This window comes from Trachemys scripta, chromosome 1 (genome assembly GCF_013100865.1).
Source record: "Trachemys scripta elegans isolate TJP31775 chromosome 1, CAS_Tse_1.0, whole genome shotgun sequence".
Taxonomy (NCBI): Eukaryota; Metazoa; Chordata; order Testudines; family Emydidae; genus Trachemys; species Trachemys scripta.
Genome location: NC_048298.1, coordinates 226,148,051 through 226,160,753, shown reverse-complemented (window position 1 = coordinate 226,160,753; position 12,703 = coordinate 226,148,051). Strand labels below are relative to the sequence as shown.

General features: G+C 39.1%; 1 protein-coding gene across 1 annotated transcript in view; it reads left to right on the top strand.

Moving 5' to 3' along the window:
- RP2 (RP2 activator of ARL3 GTPase) overlaps positions 1 to 8,661 on the top strand; it is a 34,042-nt gene extending 25,381 nt beyond the window's left edge. The window contains exons 4-5 of the mRNA XM_034757898.1: positions 748 to 833; positions 5,774 to 8,661. Of these exons, the coding sequence (XP_034613789.1) occupies positions 748 to 833; positions 5,774 to 5,857 (170 nt within the window). The 3' untranslated portion in view covers positions 5,858 to 8,661. The remainder of the gene's footprint in view (positions 1 to 747; positions 834 to 5,773) is intronic.
- The last annotated feature ends 4,042 nt before the right edge of the window (positions 8,662 to 12,703 follow it).

The window sequence follows — 12,703 nt, the reverse complement described above, 5'->3', positions numbered from 1 at the left end:
AAGGTGTTGTATTAAATCTTTAATTCAAAAAGAAAAAAGCTAGAACTTGGCATGGCAGACTAAAATAGAATCCCAGTTTGTCATTAGCTATGATTCGCTACCGTTAAAGGATTTAAAACAGAAGCGAATGCTGTTGAAGACCACTAGCTTCAAAGTTAGTGTTTATATTTGTAAGTGGTGAAGTAGTCCCATTGTATACATTCTTTGGAGAAATCAAATACAGCCATAGTGAGCAGTTAAGCATAGATTTTAGTCTTCCTAACGCTTAGCATACAAACCACTTTGTTTTCTGCAAACATAGAATAGCAAAAGCTAAATAGCAAATTTCTGAAGGACTAGGTCCCATCATAACGAACTTTGAGCCATCTCACAGCTGTCCATCAATCAGCATGAATAAGAATCTCCGTACTATAAGACTTTCCTTCATTTTCTGGTCCGTTTATGACCAACTGCTTTTCAAGAAATTCAACTGGAAATCTGTATTGTTGTTTCTACAGCAGCTGTTTTTCCAATATGGAATTGCAGATGTTTTCCTTTGTACACATCCTTTTTTCAGATAACGTTTGTATTTTCACAGCTCCATTACTAATCCTTATCATGGAGGATGATGGTTGCAATAGGAACTCTGAGGCTTTATGTGAACAAAACTCAGGGCTCTGAAAGGGATAAAGAAAACAGCCAATCTCTAATGTTCCATTTAAGATGGAAATCTAAAAAACATTATTAGAGGTGAAACTCTCTTTGTAGGTCCTGTTGTTGCTTTGGAGTTTAATGGAGATGGTGCCGTAGAAGGATGTCGAAGCATTATAAATGATGTCTTCAGTGGAACCAAGGTGAGCTATGTTTTCTCTTGAGGAAATAATTATGACCAGAATCTGCCCGAAAAATATTTCATGATCTAGAAACCTTATTTTTCATATGCTAAGGTTTTGTCAGCCAGCAAGACCTGAAAACATCAGCCTTAATTCTTTGAAACTCACATAACTTAATTTACTCCAAAGAAAAGTACACTTACCAGCGGGAAGTAGGAAACTTTCCCTGCCAAGTGAAGTGGGGATGCTAAATCATCAATTTCTGAAGAACTTAAGCTTTCTATTTAAAACTTGTGGTTGCAAAAATAACTTACCTAATGTACAGTAAGGCAGGGCTGTGTTTTGGGACTTACAAAGTAGACCACGCTGGAGCAATCTGCTCTTAATTCTTGGCTGAGAAGTCGGATGAGACTGCTGTTTTTTCTGAAGAGTGATCCTAGATACCTTTCAAGGTTCTACTGTATTTGTAAGACAGTCATGGTGCTAATCGAAAGATGTACCAAGGTTTTTCCCTAGAACTTAAACATCCTCGTAGTTTAGCATTCTCACACCACATTACCATTTTTCAGATAGCTGCTTCTTCATTTGTTCTAATAATGCTTTCTCTGGGATAGTGTTTGTAGTTTGTCTAAGTTCTTAATACATGAACATTTCAAAGGAGATGCATCATATGATACAGCAAGAAACTGAATAATATCCCAATAACCTTTAATCTGTTCGCTTAGCTTTTTTTATACCTCTTTGGGGCATACATTAAGCTAAGGGTATGTCTACACTGAAAACCTAAGTCAACCTATATTAGGTTGACCTACAACCACTGCAGTAATTACATATGCATGTCCACACTACCCTTCAGGGGACAATGTTGCGCATCCTCATGAGGAGTGCTTCCCCTGAACTAAGATGGGCAGTGTGGGGAGCTGAGCGCCTGGTCTCTCAGCTGCTGCCCCACAGGTTCCTGGGCTCCTGATGTGCTACCTCCCACCCCCATTCCCCACCAGGAACCAGGGGAAGCCACCTGGGGCTTCCTATCCCTGGGGAGCGGGGTTTAGCTGCCCTAGCTTCTCGGGGGGCCCTGCCTGGGGGCAGGAGCAGCAGGGGGAAGCTGCTGGGGCTTCTTGCCCCAGCTGGGAGCGGGGTCCAGCTGCTTAGCTCTCCAGGGAGTTGGGGGAAGCTGGGCTCTAGCTGTCCAGATTTCTCGTCAGTTTCATGGCTCCTGCCCTGAAATTGACAAGACAGCCAAAGTTGGGTGTAAGGGATGCAATGTTTACACAGACACTGTGATGCCTCTTGTGGAGGTGGAGTAGTTATATCGCTGGTGTAGGGCACTTACATGGACAGGAGGAAATCTGTAGTGTAGACACTGACAGAATTAGCCCTAAGGTGCCCAAAACTACTCCTTAGTTTTCCTCAAAAGAACAATTTCTTGACTTATTCAATCTGCCCAGTCTTTTGTTAGCAGCCTTTAAGTTGGTTTATTGTGAGAAGATGCCAACTTTTCAAGACCATTTTTCTTTATCCATTGTCATGAGCAATGTTCCTTCTAATTTTTTTTCCCATCAGTGTGTGGAATGAATTTTATGTGCACCAATATCAAGGTACTGTGTGGATGTGCACCACCAGTAGAAACAAAAAACCTACATATAATTTTTTTTTTAAGTTCCCATAGGGATAATTACTCCAGCCGGGACAGGTTAGGCATTTTAGAACTCACTATTCAAAGAATTTTATTTCTCTTACACTTAATTTTATGAAATGCACTGATCAGTCAAAACACTAAAATAACACTTTAGAAGAATAAAATTACAGAGAATATATGTGCATTGCAGGAGGTAACAAGAAGTAACAATAACACAAGTATGTGTTGGGAGGTGTGCGTGTGGCTGTCTCTTTAAGCACAGTGGCACTCACCAGAAAGCTCATTCAGACCTCAGCAGCTCCATCCTGCTCTTGAGTCCTGCCCCCCCCATCCCCACTCTGCAGAGATGGGGTACATGAGCAGGGGTGGGAAGGGGATACCCTGACATCAGCGCCCCCCCCCTCCACTCTGCACAGCAAGCAGGAGGGTCCCGGGAGCAGCTGGCCAGGGGCTCCAAGGCAGAGAGCAGGAGCAATGTGGCTGCAGAGCAGCAGGGAGGAGGGGCACCTGAACACACATCGCTGGATGTGCGTGGCTCTGCTAATCAAGTGCGCGGGACTTGATTGATTCTTGGGTGACCGCACAACTTAGAGGGAACATAGTTCATGAGATCAACCATAGCACAGCCAGGCTTAAAACCAAACCAACGTAGGTCAATGAGACTAGAGAAATACAGATAGTTCTGATGTAGCCTTGCTACAACTTTATTGACTTTACCCAAAGAGGAAGTTGCCCTATGAATTTCTTAGCATAGAGTTGCTTGAGCAGTGGTCTAAAAATTGCTTCTTTGAGATGCTGGCATGCTTTTCTCCGGAAATGAGGTTGAAGTTGGTTGGCTATTCCCAGTTCCTTATTCTAGGTTACAGTTCCTTATTCAAAGGCTGAAGTTGTTTCAGTTATTATCAAATTGAATTACTTCTGAAAATGATATGGAATGGCATATCATGATGTTGGGTGTGGCCATGGACAGAGTATTAAAGTCTCCTTCCCCAACACTGTGTATTGTTAAAATTCTAATTACCTAGCTAATTTAACATGTACAAATGAGACAGTTTCTGGACTACCTTCAAGTAGCATGTCTGTGCCATCAATTCGAGTCCTAAATCAGAAATGACACCCTGCTTTCTCACTTAAAGCTGGTTTCTACACACAGCACTCTTCCCTGGAAAACTTCATGCTCTCATCCATGTGAAAATGCTTGTTGCATTGAATAAGTAACTGGAACATGGGGTTGTCTGAGAAATATTTTTGTTTGCACATAGTCCAAAGACCATTTACATAATAAAACAAGCATTTGCGTAATGAAGGATTTTTCCCCATAATTTAACTTTTAAAATGCATATTATGAAATATATTTCATATCACTTTTAGTAGGAAACACAACTTTTTAATTATGGAAATAACCAACGTCAGACTTGCTTCTGCAAGGAGGTATTCTCCACTTCAGAAATGGTTCTAGCACCACTCTGCTGGCCTTCACCAACCAGCTGGGGCATGGATCAGTTTACATCTCTTGCTCAGAGGTATGCAGAATGTGCCACTGACTGAAACTCCCATCAGGAAAAACTCACCACCTCCATACACAAATCTAATACCATGGAGAGCACGCTTGGATTCTAAACAGGCTATTTTATCTGCTAGATTTGAAGAGTGCTGTTAGAAATAGTTAATTTGGTCACTGGGTGTAAACAACTGTGATTAACTAGATTCTTCACCTGAAACAATTCTGGTCACCACTCTGGATGTTTGTAAGGGTCATTGTAAGAAGTCATTCATTATTAGTTGCACAGCCACAGTTCACGCTTACAAAAACTTCTGGTAAGTGGTCTGACTTTAGACTGAAATTTCTGCCATAGGTTGCATTATTCACATTGGAAGAAGTTAACTGTTAAGGTATTGGACTTCACTCAGTTCAGTTACTGGCTCTACCATAGGCTTCCTTTGTGACGTTGGACAGTCACTTAATCTCTCTGTCGAAGATTGCCATTTTACGGATGGGGGTTATACTGCTCCCCAGTTTTGTCTTGATACAAAGCTTTTGCGGTCTGTCTGAAAACCATGATGTCCTGTGAGGACAAGTGTGGGAGGAAAACGGTCTTAAAGAGCCATTGTATTCATGGCCAAAAATGGATCATGATATCCAACCAAAGCATTAATAGATCTATTAGATATTATTCCTTATTGGGTGTCAGAGGGCTCCATGTTAACTGGACTCTGAAAGTGGATCATCAAAACAGGCCTTTTGCACTGACAGGAGAGGTGTTTATCCTGATATCAAAATGAAGGAGGGTAGTGGTTGGCCCAATACAAGAACACAAATCCTACTCTCCAATCTCATCGCAAAACTAAGATTGAGAGCTGGAGTTGAGCTTGATGTTAGCTGGGACCGTGTTATGTTCTGGTATGGTGATCCTGAGATGTTTGAGCTTGAATGATCACAGAGAATTATCAGTCTCTATCTTTGATACCTTGGATAACTCAGTTAACTGAAGTACTCAGCCACTGTACATTGTCATTTAGTCACATCTTAACTTCCTCCTAGGATGCATAAAATAGACTCTCTAAAATCCAGCTTTGGGTTGGAAGACAAACTTGCTTTTTAAGGCTAGATATAAACTGCCAAACCATTTCCCTGATAACTTACATTGCATTGTTTAAGATATATCTTAGCTGCTTGATGGATGCAGGCAGGCCTAGTTAATTAACTAAAATCAATATATTTTTTTCAACTATTTTCAAGGACAGCTACTTTGCACAATTGGAGTTTTTTGTAAAATTTTAAATATTAAACAATTTGGATGTTGGCAAAAAGTGGAAGCCACTTTTGCTGAGAAAGTACTTCTGAAATTTTGAAAATATACCCGAGGAGGTATATGTGGGAGAAGAGGAGAGAAATGCCTTTCTCAGTTTTGTGTGGCTTGGGAGGGAGGGGAAAGTGGTGGAGTACTTGCTCTGTTTCCTTAAGTGAGTTTGATGGTACCTCATAGCTTTTCTTCCCCCTACAGGATGATGGTTGAAGTGACTTTTAAATAGTCTAGTCTAAAATTTTAAAACTGTGTTTTAGGATGGACTGCTTAAACAGGAGCTATTTTCTATAAGGGAAAGATCGTTTTGCTTGACAAATGAAGTCTCGAATTTCTTTGCTTCATATACTGAGTCCTGAAACTATTTTAATTTCCTTTAAAAAATGAATTCTGCCTGTTATATGAATAAATCTCTAGAAATACAAACATTTGTCATGTAAGGCTCTTGAATGAGCAGAGATGACTTGCATTTGTATATATCAGTGACAAGTAACTACTTCCTTGTTTCAAATATATAGGTTTTTGCATCGGAGAACAAAGCTTCCGCCTCTCAAGATGTAGACAGCTTCTACAACTTTGCTGACATGCAGATGGGAATGTGACTTGAAGATGTTCTTCTGCATGACCTGTCTCACCACTTGGATATAGCTTTGGTTTGACTGTGTAATGCTGCATTAGTAGCAAAAGTGTGTGGGGTTTTTTTTTTTGATTGACCTTTGTATTGCATATGTTTTTTATAAAAGGAATTGGTAAATTTAATACTGCATCACGTGAATTACAACGAACAATGTAGTTTCACATGTACATGTGATACTTATGTACCACTTAAGAAACAACACACTTTCTAGTCATTTATGAATATAGTGAAACTTTAATTATATTCTGATGTGAACATTCCTCAAATCTTTTCATTTGTAGGATTTTTAGAAAGTAGGTACAATGCTAGACCACATTTTATGTATTTTTAAAAAAGTAATTTCTTAACTGAAACACACTGCTGCCGGTATGTGTCAATGGTATGTTAGAGAAGGTAACTTTGTAGAATTCACAGTACTTTCCCATATGCAAAATTATCTTAATCAGGAAAAATGTCATTGCTAACTGAGCTAAAGTTTCTTAAATTGTTTTCTTTTAAATAGCATGCTTTCACAGTTGACTTTACTCTGCTTCAGTCTTTGTATTCATAAAAAAATTAATTGCACCAAGTGTTCTATACCAGATAGTCTTAAATGTTAATGTACTATACTAACATTAATTTGAATTACATTAAAAATAGTGTAAAGAGCCTGGGAGCTATGCTGCAGATGCTTTGTGCCCTCTCCTCCCAGCCCCCCATTTAGGAGTGTCTCCAGTGGTATAGTGGCTCCTGTCTCATCCCTCTTTTGGGCTAGTGTAGAAGATAAGCCTGAGGCTTCCTTATAACCCAGCTGCCATAATGGGTCTTTGACAACTGCCATTGTTTAGACCACACCACAGCCTAGAATCGGGGAGATAGTTTTCAAGCAGTGTTTGGATGCATGCACCTCCACTGAGTGTGCTCCTCCCATCATGATGAAGGATATGGACACAGATCTCTAGTGGCTGCAGATAATTGATTGACTGTAAAACTAACATTAGTCAGTTACTTCCAGAAACAGACCGAGAAAGCATTAATTTGAGACTAAAGGAATGTAACTTTTTTTTACTATAGCTCTGACTTGTAGTTTTTTTTTAATAGATGAGCTATGTAGTATTCCTGGTGGCATTTACTAGATGCATCATTTCAGCATAAGAACGTTCACTACAACGTAATGAATCTTAATGCATACACATGAGAATATTGGATCCTCAACATTCAGACTGAGCTTCTGCAAGGTTTTACAAGAGTTCAGATTAGGGTTCCATAGGCCCTCTATTCAGACAGCAGAAACTTAGCTTCATTATGTCACAAATTTACTGGACTTATTGACTGCTCTCCTATCATATGAGGTGCAAACCCACAACTATTCAGATTCGATGTGACTTGCTGGTGTAAACATAAGCTTCCCAGTACCATTTAATGTAAAATGCTATGTTGTGATTTTCCTTTAAAAAAACAAAACAAAACAAAAAAAAAAACCTCATTGACTTTATATAGTCTGGTAGTTTTATCCTCCAGCCATCTTGCAAATAGAGCAGGAAATGACTGTCTTGATAGTCGGTCAATGCTGTGGCTTCAGAATACCAAAGGAGGCTGGTTGAAATACTTCGGGATTGGTGAAGGAAAGACAGGGGTATGTCCGTCTGCATTACTCCCAGCCTTTGCAAGGGCCATAATGTAAATAAGAGTATATGTAGGTTCTGAAGTCTGCCGTTTTGCTGTCACTAGATAATGCATGCTCTTAACTCCACTTTTTTTTTTTAATAGAAGGAAGGTACACAAATTGAAAGGAAACTTTTCCTTCGATCTCTAGAGAAGGAGCATCTCTTGAGCTGACTAATTTGTAAACTGTGCTGATGCTCAGAAAAATCTGCCATGGACATGGTAGGGTTCTGTTTTGATTTGACAGGTCAAAACAAGATTATTCTGCCATTAAATACTAGTTGGTGGTAGAAATTAGTATGTTTTTTTTATTTGGAAGTGGTCATTCAAATTATCATTCCAGTATACTGCATCTGCCATGCTGAGACTTGGGTGGAGGGTAAAATGTGTTTCAGTAAATGGAGTGGAAATGATACTGACCACACAACAGATCTTTCTGTCCTGATGTATGTTTCTATCCTGACAGTCACTATGCTTTAGAATCCTGCATGCGATATATTTCAAACCTGTCTTCATGTAATAAACTGTCTAAATATAATTGGTCATCCTATTCTTAAACCCTTTTGTGATCAGTAAATTAAGCCATGTGCTATATGTAAATGAGGATTTAGTTCTTCTCCTCCCCCCCCCACCCCCACCCGTAACAATTTCTGCTTGTTAATCAGGGTGAAGTTCTGTTTTTAATTGTCTGTACAGGAATGAGTAACTAGTTCTGCATTAACTTTCATATGACAAACAGATTTAGGTTTGAAATATTGGGGAAATTTCCACCAACTTAAGGAAAATGCTGTTTTTACAAGTGGTGGGTAACTAAACTGTCAAATGCAATTAAAGGGTTTTTCTTTTTATAGCACTCTTGTTTCTTTTGTAATATTTAAATACCTAATGGAATTATAACTGCTTGATAACAGCATATTTCTGAATCTTTGAACTTTATTTAATAAACCTTACTGCTAACAAATGTTAGGAACACTTCTATTCCTAATGAAGTAAGCTCACCTCAGTTGTTATATGTATAGTGTAACAGTATTTGCTTCATGCAGCTTTTTGTATATTTTGATAGTTTTTGTATGTTATTTGTCTAGTAGTTGTGAAATGTGACTTGCAATAAACATTTTCAAAACAGTTCATTTCATAAGAATTTAAAATACTCTATGCAGTAGTATAGCTAAAACTGTATTTTAAAAATGTTAACTGATATATAGTAGTTTAAAGGGGAGGAATTTTAAACTGTCAAATTACTTACTACTTAGTGGAGAAAGCACTGAGCTGGTTTTTGTAGTCATCAGCTCATCTCAAAAGATGAGGGGTTTTTTTTGTTTTGTTTTTGTTTAGCCAACCATTTATGTAGTAAATATAGAAATGAGTTGCTACTGAGGAACAGTAGCTAGGCTGGGGAAAGAACCTGAGAATGGCTATACTGGGTCAGACCAATGATCCATCTAGCCCAGTATCCTGTCTTCCAACAGTGGCCAATGCCAAGTGCTTAAGAGGGAATGAACAGAACAGGCAATTATCGGGTGATCCATCCCCTGTTGCCCATTCCCAGCTTCTGGCAAAGAGAGGCTAGGAGATACTTCAGAGCATGGTTTTGCATCCCTGCCTATCCTGGCTAATAGCCATTGATGGAATTATCTTCTATGAGTGTATAGAGTGGGGGTGTGGTGTGTTGGTTTTTTTTTTTTTCTTTTTTGTTTTTTTTTTTTTTTTTTTTTGGAACCCTTTTATAGTCTTGGCCTTCACAACATCATCTGGCAAAGAGTTCCACAGGTTGACTGTGCATTGTGTGAAGAAATACTTCCTTTTGTTTATTTTGAACCTGCAGCCTATTAATTTCATTTGGTGACCCCTAGTTCTTGTGTTATGAGAAGGAGTAAATAACATTTCCGTATTTACTTTTTCCACACCAGTCATGATTTTATAGACCTCTATTATATCCCCCTTAGTTGTCTCTTTTCCAAAGAAGTCCCAATCTTATTAATCTCTCCTCCATAGGGAAACTGTTCTATACTCCTAATCATCTCCCCCCCCCCTTTTCTGCGCCTTTTCCAGTTCTGATATATCTTTTTGGGATTGGGGGCGTAACCAGATCTGCATGCAGTATTCAAGATGTGGGCATACCCTGAGTTTATATAGAGGCAATATACATTCTGTCTTCTTATTTATCCCTTTCCTAATGATTCCTACCATTCTGTTAGCTTTTTTGGCTGCTGCTGCACATTGACCAGATGTTTTCAGAGAACTATCCACATTGACTCCAAGATCTGTTTCTTGAGTGGGACATCATTTTATATGTATAGTTGGGATCATGTTTTCCAATGTGCATCATTTAATTTTATCAGCCATTTTGTTGCCCAGCCATCCAGTTTTGTGAGATCCCTTTTGTAATTCTTTGCGGTCTGTGACTTAACTATCTTGAGTAGTTTTGTATCATCTGCCAATTTTGCCAGCTCATTATTTACCCCCTTTTTCCAGATCATTTATGAATAGGTTGCACCGTAATGGTCCCAGTACAGACCCCTGAGGGACACAAGTGTGATATTAGCAAGGGTATAAAAATCTTAAATTGATAAAAGGCAGAGATACAATCATGCCCTTTACAAAAATGGAGAAATCTACCCATGCGTGGGCTAAAACTGTAGAAGTGATGCAAAAGGAACACAGCTTTAGAAATTCAGTTACTAAGCTTTCTGCAGGCTATTTAAATTATATCAGTAATATTTAACAATTGAGCTAGCCTTTTTTGCACTTGATTTCTTATTGCTAAAGCTGATGGGAGTGTATTTTGGGAGGATTATTGCACTGGTCATGTAATATGATTTCTCCCTTCTCAAAGCATTGGAGGCATGCAAAACTTTCCCAGAAATGTTCTGCCTCTCAGTAGTTGAATGACTACCCTATTCCATTAGATTATTTTTAGAAACATTATGGCATGACTAATGTGCAAATAGGAGCTATTTACTGTTTCCTAGTCAATTAAACAAAGACCAGGTGCTGGAGTTACATGTGTAGGCCCTGCACAATCAAGCTTGTACCTACTTTACAAAAAAAACCCTGCAAAAATGCAATGCATTATTAAATTGTGTATATTCATCTTTGGACATGTGTAAGAAGCAAATTGTTTTCCTGGTGTAAGTATTAATCTGAGTTAATAACTAGTAGTACAAACTGAGAGCTAGTTCTTCTAGTAAACAAATGTTGTGCTTGTTTAATAAATGAGACTTGAAGGCTAGGAGTAGCTCTTGAAAAGCAGCATCCAAACTCTCCTTATCTGTAAACATACATGTAGAGAGATATTTGTAGAAGATTGTAATTTAGAGATGCTCCCTCGTAAGGGACAGTATTATGAACACAGAAATTTGGAGATGTGCCCTGGAGATAGGGACTGGTAACACCACAGTGCTTGTTCAGTAGCTCACCAGATGCTCTCCAGTTTGTTTTTATTAAAATTTTATTCTTTTCTCATTCACTGGTTTGTTATTTAGTGAACCCCAAGATTGTTACATGGTGTCAGAAGTGCTGAATGAGAAGGAAACTGCAGTCATTTTGAACTCCAGTGTTTGCAACTGAAAGCAGACACAAGGGGAGGCACCAGAGAAGCACATGGAGCACCAGGCATGAGGCTTTTGCATGCATTTAGCAAGCAATATAATAGCTTGACTAGCTTAAGAAGAGAGGAAAAGCCCAAAATAGATGTGTTGCAACATCCATCCATCCAGTCTGCAATTGTCAGACAATGTTGCAGAGAACTGGAAAATTTTTAGATAGAGATTTGAATTGTGTTTAGCAGCCCTAGAGGCAAAGAAGAAAAATGATCAAGTGAAATCTTTTTTTTTTTTTTTCTCTTCCTCCCCCCCCCCCCTCCCCCTCCCCATGTTTTGGGAGGAAGCATTGGATATTTATAACAACTTTAAGTTTGAAAAAGGTGAAAGCATGAAGTTAAGTAAAATACTGACTAAATTTGAAGAACATTGCATGCCAAAAAGGAATAAAACATAAGATATGTTTTTACAGGCTTGCGCAAAGAAAAAGACACCATAGAGTAATATGTCACAGAATTAAGGAAATGCAGTAAAACCTGTGACTTTGGTGAGATGACAGTCTGTGGCCAGAGCCAGAATCAGTTGGGGTGTTAAAGAGGATGTGTTGACAGAGAGAGAGTGCTTTGTGGAAACTTCACTTTAGAAAAAGTTCTCCAAATATGTAGGGCAGCAGAAACTGTGACAGCCCAAGCCAAAGAACTGAATTCACCAGAAGGGGTTATCCAAGTACTAAGTACAAACGAATATAGTCAGAATAGGTCAAATCAAAGAGTGGAACCATTTGCTACGAAAACCACGTCTAGAGGGAAAATTGGACACAGGTGGTCATGTGGAAGGTGTGGATCACAGCATAGCCCCAAACAGTGTGTTGCCTTTGGGAAACTCTGTCAAAACTGGGGAAAATAATCATTTTTGCAAAATGCTGCAGATCCTAAATGCAGAAAAGTCATGTGTAGTCAGTTAAAAACAGTCTCATTGAGGAGTTTTTTATAGATGTACTGGGATTTATCCTGATGAGAAGGACTGGATACTGCATACGACAGTGAATGGAATTCCACTGAAACTGGACATAGGAGCTCAGGTTCGTGTTCTGTCTGAACAAGATTTAGAGACTATAAATAAGACCAAAACTGGGAGCAACAAAAATAAAAGTAACTGGTTATTCTGGAACAAATAAACCAGTGAAGGGGTGGTGCATTGCTAGTATCAACCATAAAAACACCATGTACAAGCAGGCTCCCTTTCATTGTAGTGCCAAAGGAAGTGACACCAATTTTAGGTCTGGCTGCATGTGAGAAACTCAATCTGGGTGCTCTCACTACAAGATCATATTGAACTTGGCTATGAGGCATTCTTTTGGGAATACCATGACATGTTTCAAGGGTTGGGTTGCTCACAGGATGAACATATGATCTGGCTAAGCATGGAGGTCCTTCCAGTTATCCATCCCTGTAGAAAGGTGCCATTGGCACCCCATGATAAACTCAAGGCTGAGCTTGCAAGGATGGAAGCAATGCAAGTAGCACAAAAAAGTGAGGAGCCAACAGACTGGATGAGCTCCCTAGTTGTCATGGAGAAAAGTAATAGCCAGCTATGCCAGAGACTTCTCTGAGGGGAGAGTCTAA